The sequence below is a fragment of the Natrix helvetica genome, assembly GCF_964273705.1.
Source record: "Natrix helvetica genome assembly, chromosome: 16".
NCBI lineage: Eukaryota > Metazoa > Chordata > Lepidosauria > Squamata > Natricidae > Natrix > Natrix helvetica.
This window is the reverse complement of record NC_138563.1, coordinates 2298583-2324558: the sequence shown is the minus strand read 5'-3', so window position 1 is coordinate 2324558 and position 25976 is coordinate 2298583. Positions and strand designations below refer to the sequence as shown.

Here is a 25976-nt window from a genome sequence, read left to right as displayed (position 1 = left end):
TCGGACACAACTTCGCAACTAACAACAACAACAACCCTACGCCAGTGTGAAGTGAGTCCTTCTCCTCAACATCCCAACATGCTAGAAGTCCACCAGGAGGACTGGTGAACTTGGGCCAATGGGGGAAGGGAGGAAGCAGGCTCATCCTTGAGCTGTGAGTAAGGACAGAGCAATGGGTGGCGTCTGAGCACTGTCTTCTGGCCGGGGGCCAGTCAGCACAAGGAGAAGATTGCACCAGACTTGCAACTCGTAGCTCCCTCCATAAGGTGTCTCCTGGACACACCTTCGCGAGGTATAAAACTGTGGTAAGGAGACAACAAGCGAGAGCAGAACCTCCAACTCCAGGGAGCAGGTAAGTCAGCCTTCTGTCTTGAGGCCCCCGTCCCCAAAACCGAGAGAGGGCAATTCGAGGGTTAGGGTCTCCCTCTTCCCTTCCCTTCCCCAACTTCTTGGCAAACTTCCTCCACTCTTCTCTTCTTCCCTGAATCTTCTCAGTTGGACAAGTTTGGGCAAATCAGTCCTCCAAACTTGCTCACGGCAATCCAGAACAGATTGTACGGTGTGGGGATGGTTCAGTTTTCAACACAGACACCACACGCATACAAACCCTCCCCCCTTTTCTGCTTTCCCCCTGCCCCTGTGATAGGAGACCCCACTTGAACCCGGGAGCGAACTTCTCAAGCTCCAGAAAAACCACCCAACGGACGCCTTGTCGTGATCTTCCAAAGGGGGGATATTTTGCCCAAGACCAGCGAGGAGACGATCTGTCGGAAGAGCAATGGGTTGTCGATGCGGCAAGAAGCGAAAGGTGAAAAGGGGTAGGGGGAAACAGGTGGGGTGGGTTGCGTGTCGCGGGGAGGTTTTTTTGGGGGAGAAGCGAGAACAGAAGGACAGACGGAAGAAGAGGGACCTAATGTAAGAGCCTTGAGATGCAACGGGGAGGAAAGAGGGCGAGGAGCAAAACTGGAAAAAAGGGATATCTCCACAGCAGAGTCGAGAGGCCGCGGACCCCCAAGTTAGATCCCTAATTCCAGATTGGGGATTCACATCCTTTCAAAAAAAGCCCGAGGGAAGGGAGAAATTTAATTTTCAGAAGAGGAAGGTGGCAGAGATGGTGGCACGATTCCAAATTCTGGTGGAGAATTGCTTAGAAGAAAAAAACCCTAACTTGGAAGGCCGATTCCAAGGGGTGAAAATTAAGAAAAACCACCAAAGATTAAGACAGTTTGGTCCTGGAGTTTGAGTCCTCCTTTGCACAAAAATCAATTTTTTTTTGATAGGAATGTTCAAATTTAATTGCCTGCGTGGAGTTTTCCCCCCTGACCTCCGATTCTCATTCAAACTCTTCCGTGTTAATTGAAACCAAGACGTTATTATTCTACTTTATATCTGCATCTGTGCGGAAGTCAGTCGGGAATCCATCTGTTTTATTTCTCTTTTTTTTCCTTGACTTGTTTTTAATTTTTTCCCTCCTTTTGGATCCTCTTCCCCTTAAGTTTTCCTCTTCCTTTTCCCATTTATCTTGCATTTTATCTCTTTGAAACTTTAGCACAGCGGATTGAATTCAAGGCAATTTTTTTTTTTTTTGTGTGGCAATCATTTTACAATAATGGAATATATTGGGGCAAGCCAAGTTTTTTTCTGGTTAGGATAGGGGCACTTGTAAAAAAATTCATCTATGCGATTGCTAGAAATAAAAAAAAAATGACGGGACCTAAACAATCAATCAACCCATCAGAATATTGACAAGGGGAGGGAGGCCTGTGAAAATTCAGCAATCTTCTCCATCATCAAATGCTCCATCCTAGTTTTGTCTCCAGGGGAAAAAAAATCTTCGTGCCGAGAGGGGCAACCTTTCCATTTTGGTTTTTCCTGCAGGAACTAAAAATAATTCAGTTGTACACTGGGTCACAATTGTTCTCTGGGCCAGCAAGAAAGAAAGAAGTGGGGGAAAGGAAACTAGATTTTTGGAAAGTTCAGAAGACAACAGGTGGCGAATATTTTGGAATTTAATTCGGATCGCTTTCTGGGTTCGAAAGAATTCACCAGCAATCCAGCCAACTTTCTTTTCGGCTTCCTTGGCCGCCTGTGAATTTAATTTGCAACCTATCAAGATAAAATTCTGCTCAAAGAATGAGACTTAATCTCAGGAAACGCCCCAACGCTTGTGCATCTCTTTAGCATCCAAAGCCGGTTCTTCCACTCGACTTGTTTGAAAACTCTTCCTTGCGTGAAGACGTAAGGAAGGTGGGTCCCGAAATTTAACATTTTCAGCTTGGGAGAATCAGGGTTAACTTGCAGATTGCTCAGGTCCGTGGGAGAAGCTCCAGCCGTTGTGTTTATTCTGACTTTAATTTGTTTATTTTAAACAAATAGCAAAACAATTAGTGAAAAGATTCTTTTTTTAAATATCAGAAAAATGGGTAAGGCTCCAAATATTGGAAGGAGCGATTTCTAACCACAGTCATTGCTGACCGGGGTTAATCTTTGCCCTAAAGTCTGTTATATTATTTGCTTTAAATCGCAGAAAAGATTCGTCGGGCCGGAGCTGCAAACGTCAGCTTCCAGGTTCATTCCAATGAAACCATGCTTTAAAAAAAAATTTGTTTTTTCTCCTCTGTCTCGGCCTCCAATCCATCGTTTAAATCCATCCTGCAATTTGGCAGATTTTGCAATGAAATGGCGATAAACAAACCACGCCTGGGCTGGGAAATTCGCAATATTTATGTTTCAATGGAGAGGCCTGAAAAAGAAATGAGTAATGCAATCATTTTTTATTTGGGAGAACTAGGGGAAAAAAAAGGCGAAACTCAAAATTCGGGTAGAAGAGGCTTCGAAATGCAGATTTTTCACTTCTTTCTTCTTCGTCTTTCACCCCAGAAAAATAAATACATTTTTCAGGGTTTTTTTCCCCCTATACATCTTCTCCATCGTTTTGCTCCAGAGGATGTATTTCCCCCCCACAATCCTTCCCAACGGATGCTGCAGCTGGGGGATTCTGGGAAAATAAAAATGGCTGCTAATTTTGCAAATATTTTGCCAAGTTTTCTCCTAGCTGAGATCTCTGCAATGCGTCTTCTTTTTTTAAAAAATAAAATCAATAAAATTTGTGCCCCAAATGCTACCAGAAACATTCGATCAGGAGATACAAAAGACCCAGCCTTGATCGAAAGTTTGGGCTAAACTCCATTCATCGTTCCTCCTGTTACCATGGTCTCTTTCTCGACAGGCATCCTGGCTTGTGTTAAGCCAACATTGAGAGGCAACCTGACTGGTATGAAGCCAAAGTATTTTTTTTTTAAACAAACAAACAAACCAGAAAATGATTTCAGGTTGAGGGATTCAGGTTGAAATATTTGGCACTCCAAAAAATTCCATCCATTCGCCCAAGCTTTGAAAGACTTTTGAAAAATTTAGGATTTCGGGGCCCAAATTGGGGAAGGCCAGTTTGGGGAGTTTTTGGAGCAAAAACTCCAAAGGAGACAGGTGAACATCAAAATGACGAAAATTACCTGCCCAGGTAGCATCCTGTAAGGTTGATACGCTTCGCTTGGTGTGTTGGGTCTCTTGTCAAGAAAAAATATTATGCCTAATTGTTGATTTGAGAGTAAGAAACGAACTTGTTTTATATCTGCATCTCCACCGAAGAAAATTGGATTTTTTTCCCCCCCCCGATCGTTCGGCTCCTCTTTTCTTTCCCCCCTCCTGTTTTGCGCCGTTCGTTTTGCTCTTTTTCTGGATTTTTTTTTTAAACCCTAGTTTGTTGAAATGTACGGGATAACGAATGACGTCTCCCCGGCTGAGAGAGGGAGAGGTGGAGTGCGAAACTGTGTGTCCCAGACTTTGGCATAAAAAAAAGTTTTGGACGCCTTAAAGATCCGGCTGTTTCGGGGAGGGTGCAGTTGTGTGTAGGAAGACGCTTGGCAGGTTGGGCGACTTTGCCGAGAGATGGTGCACAACGGGAATTGCGTGGCTGGGATGAATCTCACCTGTCCTTCTCTTCCCACCTGCCTTCCTCGCCTGCCTTGCAGGATAGCCAAGAACTCACCGACGTCGAGCGAGCCATCGAGATCGTCATCAACAACTTCCACTGTTACGCCGTCAAGGGACACAAGGAATGCCTCACGCCCAACGAATTGAAAGACCTGGTTGGGCAGAGGCTGCCACACTTAGCCAAGGTGAGACCACCGGGACGTCCGGTGTCCAAGACCGGATCGGGGTACCGATCAATCCCCCCATCCCCCCCCCGAGGAGCCGGTTTGGGCTGGTTGAAAATCCGGCTCGAAAGTTCATCCGGGGTTTCTGAATTCCGTTGAAATTCCTGCGTTCGGGGCCACCCCCGAAAAGGCCCCACCGTGTGTTTTGTTCAGGTTGCAAAGATCTCCATTTTTTTAAAAAATGAAAATAAATTGGGGCCTCCCCCCCCCCCCCTTGCTGAGGCCAACCCCCAGATTGTGTTTCAACGCAAAAACCCAGGTTGGATTTCAAGAGAAGAAAGTCTGCATTTTCATGTAAAGACACAGTTTCTGCGTTAAGATAGGTATTTAGTTTGGAAACTTCTTTATATCCTGGAATGGTCTAGTTTAATTTTAGTTTTAGTTTAGTTTAATTTAGAGTTTAGAGTTTAATTTAGTTTAGAGTTTAGTTTAGAGTTTAGTTTAGTTTAATTTAGAGTTTAAAGTTTAATTTAGTTTAGAGTTTAGTTTAATTTAGTTTAGTTTAGAGTTTAGTTTAGTATAATTTAGAGTTTAGAGTTTAATTTAGTTTAGAGTTTAGTTTAGTTTAGAGTTAGTTTAGTTTAGTTTAGTTTAAAATACATTTTTCAAATGGATTAAGTGCTGTCAAGTTAATGTCAACTCGTAGTAATTATTATGGATAGGTTTTATTTCAGGACTTTAAAATAAGGCACAGACCAAATCTCATTTTGACAATGGGGCTGCTTCCCAGATTTTACCGGTTAAAATATGCACACGAAAATATCCATTAAAGAACAGATAAGTGTGCAGAAAATAACAAAGATAACCAAAACTGCACATCCAACAAAATATATTGCTTGCAAAAAAAAAGTGCGCTAATTAATAACTGGCTGTAAAGAACCTACGGAAAAATAGTTGCTATTAAGAACCTTATCATTAATCTATTCAGCTCCCCAATGCATCAAACGGACTGCAAAATAAAATTTAAGCAAGGTATCAAATCCATAAAGCTATGCATCTAAAAACGAGCGTTTTAAGAAAACTCTCAAAGCTGTCAAGCTTTTTAAAACGACCACAGCAGAGATGCAAAAAATAGGATCTGTTCAGTCTTTCTTTTTAATTTTTCTTCTTCTTCTGTCGTTCCCCCAATAACTTCTCTCTAACAGGGAGTCGAGCCTTTGGATGAGAAGATTGAATGCTTGGGAGATAACGAAGAAGCGAAACTCCAGTTTGGAGAATACTGGGACATAATGGGAGACGCCGCCAAGGGATGCCGCGTGCCGAAGAAGTGAAGAGGATGTGACGAGTTCAAAAGAAGACAAGCGTGGGATCCATTGCACAGAAGCACCGGGCGATCTCAAATATGTTTATTTCATGCAGTGTTAATTATTGGGGGGAGGGGGGGGATTCATTTGATCCACTCGATTTTCCTCACCTAGGTGGTTCTTGTCTCGATTATCAAGAAATTTTTCAAACCCCCCCCCCCGGAGCCAGAAGACCGAAATTTCATGCAGGGGGAGAAAAAATAACAATAAAGTCTTCTCAAATTTTAAATTTTCAGAGCTCCTGACGCCAAACTTCAGGATCTTCCTACAGTTTGAAGCTTTGCTTTTTTTTTTTTTTTTAAGCTGAGCTCTGAAAAAAAAAAAATCACAAAAGATCCAATAGATATTCTTAATTTTTAATCTCTGACGTTGGCCGTGTTTCATCCTGGGGACAGTTTAAAGCTCCAATTCTGCACAATTTTTTTTAAAATAACGGTTGAGAATTTCGTTTGGAAAAAAAAAACCCTCCAAACCTCTCTTTTTCAATATGTGTACCTCAAAAAATGTACCTTAAACACTCTGTTAAATATATATAAAGTATATAGATCTATATGTCTATACGTATATGTATAAGAAGTTGCACATAGAATTTTATATATCGCTGCCAAAATCGGAATGTGATAAAATTTGAATTTAAAACTCAGATTTCGCTGGTTGATTTCTCTGTTCGTTGCGCGCGCCCTTAAACATCTATTTCCTCCCCTTTCCGGGAAAATAAGGTCGCAGAAAAAGCCCACCCACCCAAAATAGGGTAGGTGGATTACAAAAAAAAACCCAGAATTTTGACGCGAAAAAGAGTTAAAAGAAAAAAAAAACATCTGCAGAAGCGTCTTAAAAATAGAAATCCTGCTTTATGTGCCTCTTGGGAAGTGGGGTAACTTTACACAGACAGTTGGGAGAAATCCAGACCCGCAGAATTGGAAAGTCGGGGGGGGGGTCTCACAAAGATCATCAAGCCCACTCCCCTGATGTGATCGCCTCTCCCTGAGTCCCTGATATCTGTTTGTCCCCAACATACCCGCATCCCTGGTGTCAATCTAGTTATTCCTGGATTCTCTTTTGCTTTCCTGCTCGTGTTGGGGGTTGGACTAGAAGACCTCTAGGGTCCCTTCCAAATTTGTCATCCTGTTAAGAGAGGCTGGCCAGATGGGTGAATATCCCTCCTTCAGGTCCCAGTGGAGAATATTATGAAATATCCTCAGGCCCTGTAGTTGAAACACTGGATTTCCCAACTTTATCAAAGTTGGTGGCCACAACCCACCAATTCTTAGGGGGGGGGGTGTGACATGATAGAAGTCTTCCAATATTTGAGAGGCTCCTCCCCCCCCAAAAAGGGGGGGCTTTAACCCATTCTTCAAAGCACCTGAGGGTAGAACTAGAAGCAACGGATGGAAACTAAACAAGGAGAGAAGCAACCTGGAATTAAGGAGAAACTTCCTGACAGTGAGAACAATTAACCAGTGGAACAACTTGCCACTAGAAATTGTGGGTGCTCCCGACACTGGAGGCTTTGAAGAAGAGATTGGGCAGCCATTTGACTGGAATGGTGTAGGGATTCCTGCTTGAGCAGAGGGCTGGACTAGAAGACCTCCAAGGTCCCTTCCAATTCTGTTATTGTCTTAGAACTAAGGGGAAAATTTCCTGACAGTGAGAACAATTAATCAGAGGAACGGCTTGCCACTAGAAGGCCCCCATCGATGGAGGTTTTAAAAAGAGACTGGACAGCCATTTGTCCAAAATGGTCTCGCGCTTGAGCTGGGGGTTGGACTAGAAGACCTCCAAGGTCCCTTCGAATCCATCAGGCTGGTTATTTGTAGGGTTTGAGGGCAGGGGGGCTCCAGGAGAGCCTCAAAAGTTGGTTGGGGGTTGTTGCAGGGCCCTTTCTGCAGATGTGATCCAGCTGCAAATCCAACCTATTTCAAAGCCAGCCCACGGATCCAGTGAGAATTGGGTGGGAGATTCATCTCAGACTGCAAACTCACAACCATCATCCCCGATCGATCGATCGATCAATCAATCAGTCAGTCCTGCCCTGCCTCACCTGGCAGGATAACCAGCTCCTCCAACACTCTGCCTCCGCCGTTTGTCCTCCCATTTTGCCTCTTTTCTGTATCATAATCGAAATAAAAGCAAAAATAAATCAATAAATCCTATAGTTCCCTTCGTTTTCGGTCTATCAATTTTCTCAATTGGGAAAGAACGGGAAAGGCAGGAATTAAGAGGCAGGGTGGAAGAACCGATGTTAGGTTTGGAAAAGGCCTTCTGCATTGGCTCAGAGGCAGAAGCTGGGCTTGTGGGTGGCAAGCACGGTAGACTGCCTCTGCACCAGGAGGTTTTATCCCCTTTCAGCTTGCCCAAATTTGCCAAAGTCACAAAGTCAGCCAAGCTTGCAAACTCGCCTCTCTTAAGGACGGGATCGGTTTATTAAACCATGGCTACCCGGCATCCCGGTTCGGCGGCTCCTGTTTGAACAACCAGCAATGTTTGATACTAAATAAATAAAGAGAGTAGTTTTATAAGGGTGTATTTGTTCGACCCCCCCACAAGGATCAGAGGTAAAGCACTGGAAGAAGAATGAAGAAAGGGAGGAGGAGGAGGGGAGGAGGAGGAGAAAAAACATCAGCATGCTTAGGAATTACACCTGATTTTAAGAGATTGCATCCGATGTTAAGAAACGCATGATTTTAATAATTGCATCCGATTTTAAGTAATTGCATCCGATTTTAAGAAATTGAATCTGATTTTAAGAAATCGCATCCGATTTTAAGAAATGCATCCGATTTTAAGAAATGCATCCGATTTTAAGAAATTGCATCCGATTTTAAGAAATTGCATCCGATTTTAAGAAATGCATCCAATTTTAAGAAATTGCATTTTAATTTTAAGAAATGCATCCAATTTTAAGAAACACATCCAATTTTAAGAAACGCTTCCAATTTTAAGAAACGCATCTGATTTTAAGAACTTGCATCTGATTTTAATTGCATCTAATTTTAAGAAATTGCATCTGATTTTAATTGCATCCGATTTTAAGAAACGCATCCGATTTTTAAGGCACGCATCCCATTTTAAGAAATTGCAGTCCTATTTTCGGAACTGCCTCCATGGCCCCAATCAACCCAACTTCCTCTCCTAATAAACCAGAAAAATACAGCTGTTTTTTCCCCCTCCAACAACCTTCCAGCTGGGTAATGAGCTTGCTACGCTTGCAATCCGCCAAGCCCGTAATTAACCCTCTATCAGAAACAGGAAGCTTATTTTCTCCCCCCCCCCCCCCAAAAAAATCTCTGACAAGCGTCTGTCACCTGTCTGTCATATCCAGGTCCCATCGCCCGGGTTTTGCTTTCGGATGTTAAGAAAAAAAAAAAGGCCATGACTCAGAGATGCGGGCAGAAACTCGGAGAGGGATGAGGAATGACAGCTGGATTGCAAGATCGCACGCCCGCCGGCACAAGTTGCATTCCAAAACTTGGAAATCGGGGTGCCTTTTTTTTTTGTCATTTTGAGGTTTGGCTCGGCTCACCCAGAAAACAGCGGACGCAATCCAATCCGCGTGAGTCAGGTGGTGTGATTCAGACACACAAGATTTTTTGGGGGTGCCTGGTTGCTAATCGGCTTTATCAGGGTGACCTCAGCGATGAGATCCTGGAAAAATGCCTCGGGGAGATCAGATAATCTGCTGACTTTGCCCTGAGTCAGTTAAAACCCAGGAGATCCCCAACTTACGACCGCCAGGATTTCCACTGGAAGCAAGGTGGGGGCTTGAAGAAGTGAGTGGCGGCCGATGTTATGATTTTATTTTTTTCCCCGTGGTTGCTAAGTGAGTCACTGCAGCGGTTCGGTGAATGAGAGGGTCCTTAAGCGAATGAGTGAATGAGAGGGCCATTAAGCGAAGCTTAATGGTTTTTTGGCGATGGGCGTTGCCTGTTCATTGTCGACTTTGATCCGCAATTGGGCTCGGAATGGCCGTTAAGCGAGTCGGGCTCGATCGTACGACTTTTGTGCAACCGATCCTCACACTTACAACGGTTGCGTAACAGACCAATCAGAGCCCCACTATTCATGTCGCTAAGTGAAACATTCGTTGAGCGAAGGTGCCTGATTTTACGACCGTTCTTGCTAACAGTTTCTTAAGTGGATCCCCGCAGCTGTGGCTAATCACGGCGTTAAGCAAATCCGGCTTCCCCCTCCCCCCCAAAAAATTGATTTTGCGTGCCAGGAGGTCGCAAAAGGGGATTGCGTGACACACCCTCTCCCCCGGGGACGCTGTGACCGTCGTAAATATGAATCAGTTGCCCAGTGTCCGAATTTTGACAGTTGTCGGTGTGAAAAACGAGCCCAAGTCCACTTTTTCCCCAGGGCTGTTGTAACTTCGAGTGGTCACTAAATGAATCATTTTAAGTCTCTTATTCTTATTTTCCCGACTTTTACAATCCTCCTGCCTTCTACGCTGGTTTCATGCCCCTTTTGCCTTTTAAATATATATATATAAAAAATTAAAATAAAATCCACCTTTCACCGCGCCCCGCAACCCCCCAACCCCAGCCAGAGCTGACGTCACTTCGGCAGCTCGTTCCCAGCCGACGGAAAGGAAATGCTTTTCAAATGAGGGCCCGGCAATTAACCTGGGGAACTCCTCGCCACAGGATGTTCACGAAGGAGGCCGAGTGGGACGCGTGCCAGCCGGGGACGGCCTGCCCTCCCCAGGAACGATAACAAATGATTCCGGGAGGCTGGAATGCCAAGGAACTCGCTCCCCAGATCTCAATCAATAGCTGCTTAGCATTCCTTCGGAGGCGTCATTTCGCTCGGCAACCGGTTTTTCAGATCGCAATCCTAGCCTTACCTCATCGCACAAACCTTTGGGACGGCTGACGCGGCTTCCTTCGAGAGGACCGGGGCTGGCATGCCGGGTCGCCCCCACACCTCAGGCTTCCGGTCGACGGCCGGATTTTTCCGAACGGGATGAGTTGTGTTGGGGTGACATGCTTGCTCTTCTTTTACGACGTACGGCCTCTCCCGGACGTTATCTGGGAAGGGATTTGAGAGAGGAAGAGGAGGGGGGTTATTTCTCAGGGGAACTACAGGTTGTGCTCAAGTTACGGACAGAATGGAGCCCAAAACGTACGTTGCTAAGTGAGACACTTATTAAGGAAGAGTCCACTATAAGTAGTGCTTAAATTACAGCCAGAATGGAGCCCAAAATGTACGTTGCTAAGTGAGACATTTATTAAAAAGGTCCACTATAAGTAGTGCTCAAGTTATGGCCAGAATGGAGCCCAAAATGTACGTTGCTAAGTGAGACATTTATTAAACAAAAGGTCCACTATAAGTAGTGCTTAAGTTACGGCCAGAATGGAGCCCAAAATGTACGCTGCTAAGTGAGGCATTTATTAAACAAAAGGTCCACTATAGGTAGTGCTCAAGTTATGGCCACAATGGAGCACAAAACGTACGTTGTTAAGTGAGACATTTATTAAGGAAGAGTCCACTATAAGTAGTGCTTAAGTTACAGCCACAATGGAGCCCAAAATGTACGTTGCTAAGTGAGACATTTATTAAACAAAAGGTCCACTATAAGTAGTGCTTAAGTTACGGCCAGAATGGAGCCCAAAATGTACGCTGCTAAGTGAGGCATTTATTAAACAAAAGGTCCACTATAGGTAGTGCTCAAGTTATGGCCACAATGGAGAACAAAACGTACGTTGTTAAGTGAGACATTTATTAAGGAAGAGTCCACTATAAGTAGTGCTTGAGTTACAGCCAGAATGGAGCCCAAAACGTAGGTTGCTAAGTGAGACATTTATTAAGGGATGATCCACTCTAGTAGTGCTCAAGTTACGGCCAGAATGGAGTCCAAAAGGTAAAGTTGCTAAGTGAGACTTTTGCCTCCCTTGTCTGCGCAGAACGAGATCAGAAGTCAAACTCGGCGTGACAAACACACCCCGTGATGCTTGCACAGGTGCTGGCTGGAGGGGCTGCGCCTTGCTTTGCCCGTAAAACGTACCTTCTGCATAATCCCCCAAAAATCCCTTGGAATAAAAGACCGAAAACTTCCCCGTCAGCCACCCAGAAAGAATGAGGCACCTGCCCCACCAAGGTGTGAATTGTTTACTGAGACGAAATAATAAAAACCACATTTTCAATTAAGGCTGCTCCCCTCCCTGTGCCAAGAAATGGAGCCCTAAATAGTTATTTCCCCCCCCCCCCCCGTTGTTGTTTTTTTAAAAAGCATAATTGGGTTTAATGTTTTGTTTTGGACAGGCAGATACGTTCAAAATATTCGCGGGTTGTGAAACTCCAGCCGAGCACTAGAGGGCGGCAAAGGGGTAGTGTGCTTAGCCTCGCTCCTGCCCCCTGGTGGATGTTCCCATTAACTGCAGCCAGGATAGGACGGGGATCTTGTTGCCAATTCAGCCCACTGGCTCAGTTGCTTTGACCGTGCAGGGCCTTCTCCTTTCAAAGGGGAAACAGCTGTGAAAACAGACTGAAAGGAAATTCCTTCGCTTGGTGCCAATCAATCCAGCGCTCTTTGCATGTCAATAAATGTGCTTGGTATCTTTAATATCCCTTGCAAATTTTGTGTGTGCATCTTTGCATTTTTGGGGGGGAGATGCAATTTGGAGATAGATAGATAGATAGATAGATAGATAGATAGATAGATAGATAGATAGATAGATAGATAGATAGATATAGATAAATAGATGAGAGAGAGAAATAGATAGATAGGTGATAGATAGATAGGTAGATAGATAGACAGGCAGACAGAGATACAGAGATGGAGTGGGGGAGATAGATAGATAGATAGACAGACAGACAGAAAGATACAGAGATGGAGTGGGGGGGGCAGAGATAGACAGATAGATAGATAGATAGATGATAGATAGATAGATAGATAGATAGATAGATAAGATTGATAGGTAGGTAGGTAGGTAGGTAGATAGATCAATAGATAGATGGATGATAGAGATAGATAGATAGATAGATATAGATATATAGATGAGAGAGAAATAGATAGATAGGTGATAGATAGATAGATAGATAGATAGATAGATAGATAGATAGATAGATAGACAGAGATACAGAGATGGAGTGGGGGGGATAGATAGATAGACAGACAGACAGAAAGATACAGAGATGGAGTGGGGGGGGCAGAGATAGACAGATAGATAGATAGATAGATAGATAGATAGATAGATAGATAGATAGATAGATAGATAGATAGATAGATAGATAAGATTGATAGGTAGGTAGGTAGGTAGGTAGGTAGGTAGGTAGATAGATCAATAGATAGATGGATGATAGAGATAGATAGATAGATAGATATAGATATATAGATGAGAGAGAAATAGATAGATAGGTGATAGATAGATAGATAGATAGATAGATAGATAGATAGATAGATAGATAGATAGATAGATAGATAGATAGACAGAGATACAGAGATGGAGTGGGGGGGATAGATAGATAGACAGACAGACAGAAAGATACAGAGATGGAGTGGGGGGGCAGAGATAGATAGATATAGATAAATAGATGAGAGAAATAGATAGGTGATAGATAGGTAGATAGATAGACAGACAGACAGACAGAAAGATACAGAGATGGAGTGGGGGGGATAGATAGATAGATAGATAGACAGACAGACAGATAGCAATAGCACTTAGACTTATATGCCGCTTTACAGACCTCTAAGCGGTTTACAGTCAGCCTCTTGCCCCCAACAATCTGGGTCCTCATTTTGCCCACCTCGGCAGGTCAGAGGATTTAGGGGGGGGGGGGGTGCATTCCCACACCCCAGCAATTTGGAGAGTTAACCTGGGTCACGCTTACGTGGTGACTTTGCTCCTGGAAACCCAATTCGATTTGATATTGGCCCCTTATGCGGAGGCAGGAAAGGAGTGAATTCATAAATAGTATGATTTCATATTCCATAATTGGACTGTTGGCTTGTGCGAAGGCCTGCGTTTCTATGTTGGATTTAAATTAAGCCCCCCCCGTTTTATAAGAGGGTCTTTGCTAACACCTCATTTTCGCTCTTTTTAATTTTTTTTTTTAAAAACTACCCCAAATTCCCTCCCTTCTTCTACCTTAAACCCTTGTGTAGCTAGCATTGTGCTAACGTGGGAATCGATCCTGGTTTATTTAGCAGAATTTAGCCTTAAAAGGGCAGGAGAGAAGAGGAAGTCAGAAGTCTGGAGACCCAGGACATCGAATTGCCCTCAGAAACCTTCATTTGGGGCAGACATTCAGGATTCGGTCAATGCCAAAGAATCCTCATTTTAAGACACCATTTGTCGTCACAGCCGTGAGGAAAAGTAACAGGGCTACCAATTCTAAATAGATTGGATGGATGGATGGATGGATGTATCTAGTCTGTCTGTCTGTCTTTCTCTATAGCTGCCTTTGGGGAGAAAAGCAGCATTGAAGAATAAAATAATAATCTCCATTTCTTTATATATATTTAATATATCTCAACCGCCCCTTGGAGACAGATCCTGGGCCGTACGTGAATATAATCAATAAAATTCCATGAATTGGCCTACTCAACGCCAAAAGCGCACGGAGCGCAGTTCCCTTCCCACCAAAGGTTTTCTCCTTGCATTTTTCATACTTTCGGACTGCTAAGTTGGCAGAAGCTGGGAGAAGGAACAGGAGCTCTCCCTGTTAGGGATTCGAACCGCCCAATTGCCAACGTTTCTGATCAACAAGCATCTTAGCCTTGAGTCTGAGTCACCACCTGAATACAGAATGAAAAACTTTCTGGAGTCCCTTATAAAATAATAAGACACAAAATTTAAATGGAAGGAAAACGTCCAGACCGTGAAACTTTATTTTGGCCTGGCTTCAGTGGATGGAATTAAACCCCCTTTCTGGGTTTGTTGCATTACCTGACATGGCCTATCTTGAAGGAAAGGACTCCATGTCTGAATGACCAACCCAAGTCCAGCATTTCTCTCAGGATGAAGGTTGGCCTTCCTGACCCAGCTGGTCTTAGGAGAGGGAAGCTTCCTTGATCTTGAAAAGACTTCTTGGGTTAACCTGTTGGGAAGGAGCATGAGTGGACTTCGCTCTACGCCTTTTTCTCAAAGGCTTCCCGTCACTAAAAGGAACTTCAGCTCTTATTTTGAGTTCCAGCTCTTTTTTTTCTTTTGAAGTCCAGCTCCCTCAACTTGGAATCTTGGTGGTCTCCTTTCCTTTTGGAGGGAAAGTCTCTTCTTCGAGCCTTCTTCTTCCTCCCTCCAGGTCTTCTGAAGCTCTGACCAAATCTCTCTGCGGTGGGCTCCTTTTATACCCTTCCTGCCCCGAACCTGCTGTCAGCTGATTGGTGACCCAACTTGGCAGTCTCCCCTTTTCATTGGTTCTAAGCCCACCCATTTCATTGGTCCTCAGGCCCACTAAACGACCAATGACGACGCGGCCTTTTCGGAGGATGCCCATTGGCTGAAAACGGTGAGGTTTTGAACTCCGGAATTTGAATAGAACCGCTTTAAAGGCACCAAATAATTAAGCGATGCTTAACATTAAATTTATTCTGGCTATAAAAAAACATACTTAAAATAAAATACGCCAAGGTTGATTTTCCCTCCAGCACAAATACTTAAAATCTTTTTAAAATGCAGAAATTTAAAACATTTATTAGCTGTTTGTGCAACAATTCACGATAAGATATTCCAGTTGCCTATACTTAGTCCTTGTTTAGTGACCACCTGGCCACCTGGTTGTTAACAGAAGCGGTCTTTCATATATAGCATATTTATAATGTTACGTTTATAAATATACTTTGATTCACATAAAAATATATCAGGTTATATTTTAATATATAACTTATATTTTTATGCCGTGTAAAAATGTGGAGCTAGGTAAAACAGCAAAGAGTTTTATCTTTAAAAAAAAAAATTAGGTGTATTTCCCTCCCTATTTTTTTTTTTTAAATCCATCTTGGGTGTGCGTTTTATTACTGTGTGTGTGTGAATAATATGTGTGTGTGTGTGTGTGTGTCAGAGACAGGGACATATAGAGGTGCTTTGTAAATTAATTAAAATGAATAAAAGATAACGGGTAAGGTCATCCGTGTAAGGAAATATATTGTTTGATCTCTGTTATATATAGCAATTTGCTATATTGTGTTGTAGCTTGCCAAGTTACATTAGTTTCCCTCACCAATACTAGCAGGGCGCACTATTACATACAAATAGGGAGCAAACACCGCACTCCCTTGCACTGATGATGCTACCTACTTGGGTCATGAAATGTCTGCAGAAAAACAACCTTACAGTCCTCTTCTCCTCTTCCTCCTCCCTGCAAACCTTTTAACGCCGGTGATGTTATCTAGTTGGGTCATAAAATGTCTGCAGGAAGACAACCAAGCTCAGAGAACACCAAGGACCTCTTCCTCCTTCCCCCTTCTAGCACTGATGATGTTACCTAGTTGGGTCATGAAACGTCTGCAATAAAACCGCCAAGCTGAGAGAGCACCCAAGGATCCCACAATCCTCCTCTTCCTCCTCCCTCTCCTTGCAAACCCCACTCACTGCTAGCACTGATGATGTTCCCTAGTTGGGTTATAAAACATCTGCAAGAAAGCAGCCATGTTCGGAGAGCGCCCAAGCACCTTACAGCTCTTGCAAATATTCCCTTGTGTTAAATTTTGATTGATTGATTGATTTCTCCCTCCGACGGTGTTTCTTTGCAGGTACGCTGATCTTTGTGGCAGGCTGAGGTGCAATTTGGAGATAGATAGATAGATAGATAGATAGATAGATAGATAGATAGATAGATAGATAGATAGGAGAGAATAATAGATAGATAGATAGATAGATAGATAGATAGATAGATAGATAGATAGATAGATGATAGATAGATAGATAGATGAGAATAATAGATAGATGATAGATGATAGACAGATAGATAGATAGATAGATAGATAGATAGATAGATAGATAGATAAGATTGATAGATAGGTAGGTAGGTAGGTAGACAGATAGGTGATAGATATAGATACATACATACATACATAGATGATATGGATGGAGAGAGTGAGGGGGAGAGAGAGAAGACAGACATGATCTGTATGTATGTATAGGTAGGTAGGTAGGTAGGTAGGTGGGTAGAGATACATAGACAAAGAGAGAGAGAGATACACAGATGATAAATAGATGATATATGATAGAGTTTGATAGAGAGATGGAGGGATAGAAAGATAGGCAGACAGATAGAGGGGATAAATAAGAGAGAAGGGGAAGATAATGATAGAGATAGAGATAGAGAGATAGATAGACAGACAGACACATACATACATAGACAGAGATAGATAGAAATAGATGATAAATAGATGATAGAGTTTGATTGAGAGATGGAAGGATAGAACGATAGATGCAAATGATAATATATGATGATAGATAGATAGATAGATAGATAGATAGATAGATAGATAGATAGATAGATGATAGATAGATAGAATGGACAGACACATACATAGACAGAGAGATAGAAATAGATGATAAATAGATTATCATCTATTTCTATCTATCTCTGCTTGATAGAGATGGAAGGGTAGAAAGATAGATGCAAATGATAGATAATAGACACAGGAGATGAAAGATAGGCAGACAGACAGATAGCATTAGATATAGACAGATGAGAGAGAGAGACAGAGAGAGAGAGAGACAGAGATATACAGATGCAGATGTCTCCTAATTAAAACAGGAACGAAAGAAGGAAAACGTAAGTTTTAAATCCAGAGCCCTCTCCATCTCCATCACCGATTAACCAACAGCTTTTAAGGTGCGGCCTGTGACTAATTCTGGATTAACGAGAATAATGTGCTTGAGATGTCACCACAGCAGCTGCCGCCGTGGGCGCGGCTTGGAGAATGCAAGGGATGTGCCAACCCTCCAGATCTCCGCCAAAATATCCCCACGTCCCTCGGAAAATACCCCCCAAATGTGCATGATTATTATTATCATTATTATTTGCTTCTTCAGCCTGGCCCTTAACTGTCCCCTCCTGGAGACGGAGGACCCCCCCCCCCTCTATGCCCTGTTGTAGGGCCTGGCACGGCGGTGCCAAGCCGGGAGGCGATTTGGCAACGGTGCCACGTGGGATCCAGGCGATGTTAGTCAGAGAGGAACACCCCGAAAACAACCGGAGGAATGACAGTGGAAGAAAGGAGGAGAAGAGGAGGGAATTATCTCTTTAAAAAGCAAGCCCGTCCTGGTCTCGTGATTTCAGGGGCCGGGCGTAACTTTGGATGGGAGTTACAGAATTCTTTCTCAAATAGACCGTCGTAAACAGAGGCCAGAGGCGAGTCCGACAGAGAAGCCAGCACAGGACAGCTGCCAGAGCCCAGCCACACAACCACCATGCCGGGTAAGGAACGCAAGGAGTTTGTGCCACACAATGGTGGCATTGTGGGTAGGTGGGCAGAGGGTCTTTAAGAGGCTTTAAGTTTGCAAAAAGCGGGAGCGCATTTGGTTTTTGGTAAATCGGGTCTGCCTGTCAGTCAATCAATCGCTCGTGGATGAATTCACACAACCGGACCGATCCAAAAGTCGAAAAGGAAGAATTGGAGAGGAGGAGGAAGGGTCTCTTTTTTTTTAAGGGGCCGACCGTGACTTTGAGAAACTCTGAAGAGGGGAAGTTCTGTGTCATGTCCAAACTTTGGATCGATTCTCACCACCCTGAAAACCCAGGTTGGGGCAGTCGGGCCAAGTTTTCGTCGACGGAAGGAAAATCTAGATTTTTTTCCCCCCTTTTGGGATTTTGGAGGCGGGTTTGGGAGGGAAAGCCCGCTTTGCGTTGCTTTGACCTGGGTCTTTCAGGGGTGGGGTGGGGGGGTGTCTTGTGAACCCTGGTTTCATTTTTCATAAAATAAAGAGGAAAATTTGGCGCCCCCCCCCTTCCTACTTTCCCCAGCCCCACTTGCAGCCCTCCGTCCGGTCCCCCCCCCCCCAAACGTGGGAGGCTGTTGAAATAGGGCCAATCAAGTTGAAACTTGCCCAAAGTTTTGCGAACAACACCCAGTCTGGAGTTTAAAATGAGAGAGAGGGGAAGGGAGAGAGGGAAGGAGGGAGGAGGGGAGAGGGGCGGAAGGGAGGGAGAGAGCGGAAAGACAGAGAGAGAGAGAAATAGATGATAGAATTTGACAGAGATGGAAGGATAGAAAGATAGATACAAATGATAGATAATAGACATAGGTGATGACTGATAGATACCAGTAGATATAGATAGATGAGAGAGAGAGAGAGAGAGAGAGAGAGAGAGAGAGAGAGAGAGAGAGAGAGAGAGAGAGAGAGAGAGATGATAAATAGTGTTTGATAGATGGAAGGATAGAAAAATAGATACAAATGATAGATAATAGACATAGGTGATGATAGATAGAGATAGATAGACAGATAGATATAGATGAGGGGGGGGAGACTCCCTAGATTTGGTGCTTCTGGGATTTGTAGTCCTCCCGCAGTCCCGCTTCCTAAGATAGGAAGACTATTGAATTAATTGGGTGTCTGATTTGCAAATGGCTTTCGAGGCTGCTTATTTTTAATTTTATTTCGGAAGCTGCCTCCAGTAGCAATTATACGAAAATGTCACGTCCTGGGTGGAATCTCCTCTTAAACTAATAATAATAATAATAATACAAAGGGAAGAAGGATTATTCATTTGATAGCCTCCGGACGTCCCCGTCGATGTTGGTTTTCTCCCTGTGTTTAAAATACCCAGGCAGGAAAGATCTGGAGGCTCAGCGAAACGATTCGATTCATAATTTGGGCAAAAGAGGCCATAAAATCCGGGCGTGACTCGCTTAATGACCGACTTGCAACAGAAATTCTGGTGGTAACTGGAGGACAAACCCCCCCCCCCCACCTCCTCAAGTCATTTAAATCCAAAAGCTTTCTCTTGAAAACGGCAGGGGAAAAGGAGGCACATTCCCAGGGTTTTCCCTAGCGGCGTTCCAGCAAATGGCGCTCTAGGATAGACTTCTCCTGCATGGAGAGGCTCCACCGGATTACTTGGCTCGAAGCTCCCGATAAACGTCTCCCGCGTAAACTCCCCTCGCCTTAACGCCACACTGGCCCCATCCCCCCACCCCTTAACAGTTATGGCAGGGCTGCTGCTCCCGAGGCAAGGATGATGGTCACTGTAGTCTTAGAGCAGGACCTCGAGGCGAAGCCAAAGCCAGGCTGTGCCTTTCCCCACCTTGGGGCCATGAGTTCCACAGGCGAGGTTAAGCGCTACCAAAAGGAAGGGTTTCCTGTTGACAGGGACCAGGGCAAAGATGAGCTATTCTGTCTGTCTGTCTGCCTGTCTATCCATCCATCTCATCTATTTCTATCATCTCTCTCCCCCTGTCTGTCCTTCCGTCCATCCATCCATCCATCCATCCATCCATCATCTATCTCTATCTCTCATATCTCTTCCCTCTCTGCATCCATCCATCCATCCTTCCATCCATCCATTTCTATCATTTCTCTCTCTCTCTCCCTTTCTATCCGCCCATCCATCCATCATCTATCTCATCTATTTCTATCTCTCTGTCCCTGTCTGTCCATCCATCCATCCATCTCATCTATTTCTAACATCTCTCTGTCCCTGTCTGTCCATCCATCGATCCATCTCATCCATCTCATCTATTTCTAACATCTCTCTGTCCCTCGTCTGTCTATCCATCTCCTCTCCCTCTCTTTCTCATTCCATTTATCTATCATCTATCTAACTATAAAACCATAGTTTTATCTTATTGCTCCTGACGGTTTTTTTTTTTAAATTTTGTAATTTTAACTGAGGGTGTTTTAAATAGTTATTTTAATTCTATTTTTATATTTGTTTTATGAGTGTTCCTCCTCCATGTACATGTACATGTTTGTTTTTATTTGTATTTGTATATGTATTGTATATATATGTATATTGTATGTGTTTTATTGTACGCCGCCCCGAGTCCTTTTAGAGAGGGTGCGGCTAACAAATTAAATTTCAATTTCAATTTCAATTTCAATTTCTATCTATCATCTATCTATCTATCTATCTATCTATCTATCTATCTATCTATCTATCTATCTATCTATCTATCATCTATCTATCTATCTATCTATCTAGGATCTGTCTCTCCATTTCCCAATTTATTATCTATCACCTCTACTTCTTCCTTTTTCGATTTGTCTTTTTCCTGCCTGCCACTTTTCTATTTCCTATTATCTTTCCATGTATTATCCATTCATCTGTCTCTTTGTCTCTCTCTCCATCCATCCGTTGGGTATCCCCAGAGCCTTAAAACTAATTCGAACCTGGACCTGCCCCTCAGTCAAGGGGCATGTCTTTCTCCCCTCTGATTTACGAATGGGTTCACTCTCTTGGTGGTATTATTATTATTATTATTATTATTATTATTATTATATACTTTATTCATTAAACATGAAACTCATGTTCAAAAATGCATCACAAATACCAGTGACTGGTGCTAATGGTTGATACGGGTTGCTGACAGCATCCTAGGAATCAACCAAGGACCTTCTTCAAATATAAGTTGTTGTTATTATTATTATTATATTTTATTTTGCAATTCATCCATCGTGCACCCATTTGCAGGAAGCCGCTCGCTTTAAAAACAGGCAGCAAAAATCCCCTTTTCCGCTTAAAATTGCCTGACTAGGTGGCTCGGTGGCTAAGACACCGAGCTTGTCGATCAGAAGGGTCGGCAATTCGGCGGTTCGAATCCCTAGTGCACGTCTCCCGCGTAAGCAGGGGGGTTGGACTAGATGACCTCCAAGGTCCCTTCCAGCTCTGTTACTGTTCAAATAAACGGGCTGAAAATCAACTTTTGCCAATGAAAATTAAAAAAGGAGGAAAAAACAAACACCAACAAACGGACCCTCCTCAAAGGGATATTAAAGACAAATAAAGCAGCAGTAAAACAATCACGCCCGGAAAATTAAAAGACGGGGAATTAAAAATAAGGAGACGCCCTGATTTCTCAACGCCGCCTGTCTGGAATTGGGAAATGCTAGGATTGGCAATCAGGAGGAAATGAAGAGGACTCATTTCCTAGAAATGGCTGGAATTCACACAGGCGGTCCTCGACTTACGACGGTTCCTTTAGTGACCGTTTGAAGTTACAAGGGCGCTGTGAAAAAAAGCGACTTAACGGCCATTTTTCACACTTACGATCCTCGCAGTCGTGCGGTCAGAATTCGGACGCTCGGCAACGGACTTTGTGCTTATGACGGCGGGGGTCACGCGATCCCCTTTTGCGACCCACGGGGGAAGGCAGATTCGCTTAACGACAAATGGCAATGGTTCACTTAACAACGGTGGCAATGAAAGGTCATAAAACGGGGTGTAAAAACGGACTCCATGTTTCACTTCGCAACAAAAGTTTTGGGCGCTGACTGGGGGATTCTGGGAGTCGAAGCCCTCCCCTCTTAAAGCATGCAAACTGTTGAATTCTGGGAGTCGAAGCCCACCCCTCTTAAAGCATGCAAACTGGGGGATTCTGGGAGTTGAAGCCCACCCCTCTTAAAGCATGCAGACTGGGGGATTCTGGGAGTCGAAGCCCACCCCTCTTAAAGCATCCTCACTGGGGGATTCTGGGAGTTGAAGCCCACCCCTCTTAAAGCATCCTCACTGGGGGATTCTGGGAGTTGAAGCCCACCCCTCTTAAAGCATGCAGACTGGGGGATTCTGGGAGTCGAAGCCCACCCCTCTTAAAGCATGCAAACTGGGGGATTCTGGGAGTCGAAGCCCATTCATCTTAAAGCATCCTCACTGGGGGATTCTGGGAGTGGAAGCCCACCCCTCCTAAAGTAGCCAAGGTTTTACACCAACCGGGCTAAATAATTACTATATTTCCTTCTGTTTTTCCAAGACCACCCACACATCACGGGAAAAGACTACATTTCTTTCGGAGCCCCGAGTTGTGGCGAACGGATGTGCCCATTTCACAGACGGGAAAACTGAGGGAAACTCCCACTCGGGGGAATCCGTAGGGAATCAAAACACCCCGTTTTTTTTTTCATGGCAGGCCGTAACTCGATATAGGCCGTCTCGGGAGGAAGCGAGACAAACGAGCTTGACCGGAGTTATGCAAAGAAGGCGGCAACTCCCGTATCGCAACGGGGTGTGTGCCCACCCTCCTACGTTATCCGGTTCCTCCTCCGCCTTCGGGGGCGAATTCTTTTGGGGTGCGTCTAAGCCCCCCACTTTCCCAGGCTCTGGATTTTGGGGAGGGGGGAAAGGTTTTTGGGAAGAACTCAATTACAATGCTCAATTAAAGTCTGAACATTCGAGCTGCCTTTGCAAAGAACCGCAATTAACAACAACACAGGTCCTCCTTGACGCACAACTAATGTTTGTTTAGTGACTGAAGTGACAGCACCACTGAGAAAAGGCACTTTTTAGGACTGCCCCCCCCTCCCCCACACACACTTACGACCGTTGCGGTATCACCTGTGCTCGCGTGATCGAAATTGAGATATGTGTCAACGTCCCCGGGGTTGCGCGATCCCCTTTTGCGACCTTCGGACGGGAATCGCTTAATGACGGTGTTACTGACTTCACAACTGCAGTGACAGTTATGAAGGAGGGGGCTGGACTAGAAGACCTCCAAGATCCCATTCCATTCTATTCTATTCTCTATTCTATTCTATTCTAATTTCTTTTCTTTTCTCTTCTCTTCTATTGTAATTTCATTTCTATCCTATTCTATTTTCTATTCTATTCTAATTTCTATTCTATTCTCTATTCTATTCTATTCTAATTTGTTTTGTTTTCTCTTCTGTTCTAATTTCATTTCTATTCTATTCTATTCTCTATTCTAATTTCTATTCTATTCTATTCTATATTCTAATTTGTTTTCTTTCCTCTTCTCCTCTAATTTCATTTCTATTCTATTCTATTTTCTATTCTATTCTCATTTCTATTCTATTCTCTATTCTAATTTCTATTCTATTCCATATTCTGTTTTCTTCCCGCTTCTCTTCTAATTTCATTTCTATTCTATTCTATTTTCTATCCTATTCTCATTTCTATTCTATTCTCTATTCTAATTTCTATTCTCTTCTCTTCTTTCTCTCTTCTGTTACATTCCATTCCTTTCCTTTCTATTCATTCTAGCACAATCATATTTAGCCAACACAAATGTTAGCTGAATAACCAAGCATTCATAGCTAGGCTTCTATATCTGTCGCATTCATTTTCAATTTAAAAAAAAATCCACTGTTGCTGGCAAAAAAAAAACCCAAGCGAAGCAACACCAAGCGTTGTTAAGTTTTTGCAAAAAAAAAAAAAAAAAAGAGAGACGCAACCCCGCGGAAAACCCACACCTCTCCTGAATGATAAATAACGCCAAAGACTCCAGACAGACCAGTATTGCAGGTTCAATCACAAGCCCGAATCAAACCTACATCAAAACAGGCAAGAAATTGTGGCGGTTGTTTAAATTCCTTTTTTTTTAACCCAGTCGAGACTTGGTTTGACCACAAATATCTTCCTCTGTCGCGAGATGGGAGTCGTCCATTATTATTTTTTTGTGCAAAATTTGCAAAATAAAAAAACCTGCTTAGTTGGCATCGGGGAAAAAAAACAAACAGAGACTGCCCCCAAGGCAATACCTGGTGTGTGAACAGGTTTTTTTTTTTTCATTTGCCATTTGCACCGTACGGTTCTCGGGTTACGACTATTATTGAGCCCAGCGTTTCCGCTGCTAAGCGAGACATTGGTTAAGTGAGCTACCTTTCTCACCACAGCGGGGAGGGGGGAAAGTTTCCCACGCTGGTTGAATTATTCTGACCGAGGCTTCCCCAAAAAGCAGGAGTCAAGAGTCCTGGTCCCTTTTATTCAACGCATGTGAATTCCTCTCCTTCACCTTCAGCCAAGGCTTGGCAAACAGTCTTTCAAAGGAGTTTTTATCAGCACAGACCTCATCTAGCTTGGAAAGCTGCCAATATTTTCCCAAATGAAGTGCTGGGCAAGGAAAGACTCTGGGCAGAGAGTCTCGGAGATTCACGGACAGATCTTCGCACTCCTGAAACGAATCTTAACGACCGGACGAACTCCATGTACATTGAGTGAGGTCTTAAACTTTACTCAGGAAAGGGGACCAAAAGGTGATCAAAGCTTTTTCTTTCTCTCTGTTCCCCCCCCCCCCCAGGAGCCAAGGGCAGCATGACGGTGACTGGAGACTCGGAGCTCGAGTGGGCGATCCAGACCCTGGTGAAGAATTACGACAGATATTCCGGCAAAGGCTGCTGTTGCCGCAAACGGCGCGGGATCAGCAAATCCGATTTCAGAAAAATGCTCAGCCACGAACTGAACCACATGTTGACGGTGAGCGGGGCGGCTCCTGAACTCGGGTCCCGTCCTAATTTGGGCTCAAACGGAGGAAGGAACTGAGAGGGGATGTCAGGATTTTGTCTTCCTCACCCACAGCATGAAAGCTATCATTCCTCGGTCAATGTTTCTAATAACCTTAACAACTTGAAGAGGGGTGGACTTCAACTCCCAGAATCCCTCAGCTGTCTTTGCCCAGGCTGGGGAATTCTGGGAGTTGAAGTTCACCCATCTTGAAGTTGCCAACAGATAGATAGATAGATAGATAGATAGATAGATAGATAGATAGATAGATAGATAGATAGATAGATATGGTAGACAGATAGATAAGTAGATAGAGAGAGAGAGAATAAATGAGAGATGATAGATAGATAGATACATAGATGATAGATAGATAGATATGGTAGACAGATAGATAAGGAGAGAGAGAGAGAGAGAGAGAGAGAATAAATGAGAGATGATAGATAGATAGATAGATAGATGATAGATAGATAGATAGATAGATAGATAGATAGATAGATAGATAGATAGATAGATAGATAGATAGATAGATAATACATAGATGATAGATAATACATAGATGATAGATGGATGGATGGATGGATGGATGGATGGATGGATGGAGAGAGAGAGAGAGAGAGAGAGAGAGAGATGTAGCAGTCTCAGACTCCCTTCTCTTTCTGACCTGGTCTACCTCGAATGGCCGGTGGACTGAGCTCAAGGCAAGAAAATGCAAAACCGGACTCTCCTCTCATTTCTAGGGACTCCGACTCCCATGAGGGAGACGGTTATCCATTCAGGATGATGGGCATTGCAAAAGAGAGGGAGGAGGAGCTAAGGACCATCATCTTTTTTTTAAACGACCCCATAATCCTTTCCATTGGGGTGGAGTCTGGCCAACTGAACGGAGTGTTTTTACTGGCCAAACGCCGTCCCTGTTGCCAGGGCGGAGTTTTGCACGGCAGATAATATTCTCCTTGTGCCCAGAGAGAGAAACATCTGCCTCTAACTGGGTGTGTGTGTGTGTGTGTCGAACTCACAGCCTCCTGATGGTAGAGGCTCCACCTCTAGGCCACTGCACCACTTTGAGAGGGGCTAAGGACCCCCTCCAAAATTAAAGACATGAGTTATA

General features: G+C 43.7%; 2 protein-coding genes across 2 annotated transcripts in view; both read left to right on the top strand.

Annotated features, from left to right (window-relative positions):
* The first annotated feature begins 205 nt into the window (after positions 1-205).
* LOC309400131 (protein S100-A14-like) lies at positions 206-6164 on the top strand. Its single transcript, XM_081968478.1, has 4 exons — positions 206-352; positions 647-808; positions 4032-4178; positions 5363-6164. The coding sequence occupies exons 2-4, from the start codon at positions 779-781 to the stop codon at positions 5486-5488; spliced, it is 303 nt and encodes a 100-aa protein (XP_081824604.1). The 5' UTR covers positions 206-352; positions 647-778; the 3' UTR covers positions 5489-6164.
* An 11401-nt stretch (positions 6165-17565) lies between these two features.
* The window catches only part of LOC309399783 (uncharacterized protein), an 11701-nt gene continuing 3290 nt past the window's right edge, over positions 17566-25976 (top strand). Inside the window, exons 1-2 of the mRNA XM_081967889.1 lie at positions 17566-17893; positions 24666-24896. Of these exons, the coding sequence (XP_081824015.1) occupies positions 17887-17893; positions 24666-24896 (238 nt within the window). The 5' untranslated portion in view covers positions 17566-17886. The remainder of the gene's footprint in view (positions 17894-24665; positions 24897-25976) is intronic.

Coding starts and splice junctions, on each gene's coding strand:
- LOC309400131 (XM_081968478.1), top strand. CDS start 779: ATGGGTTGTCGATGCGGCAAGAAGCGAAAG. Junction 809..4,031: donor GATGCGGCAAGAAGCGAAAG/GTGAAAAGGGGT, acceptor CCTGCCTTGCAG/GATAGCCAAGAACTCACCGA. Junction 4,179..5,362: donor GGCTGCCACACTTAGCCAAG/GTGAGACCACCG, acceptor TCTCTCTAACAG/GGAGTCGAGCCTTTGGATGA.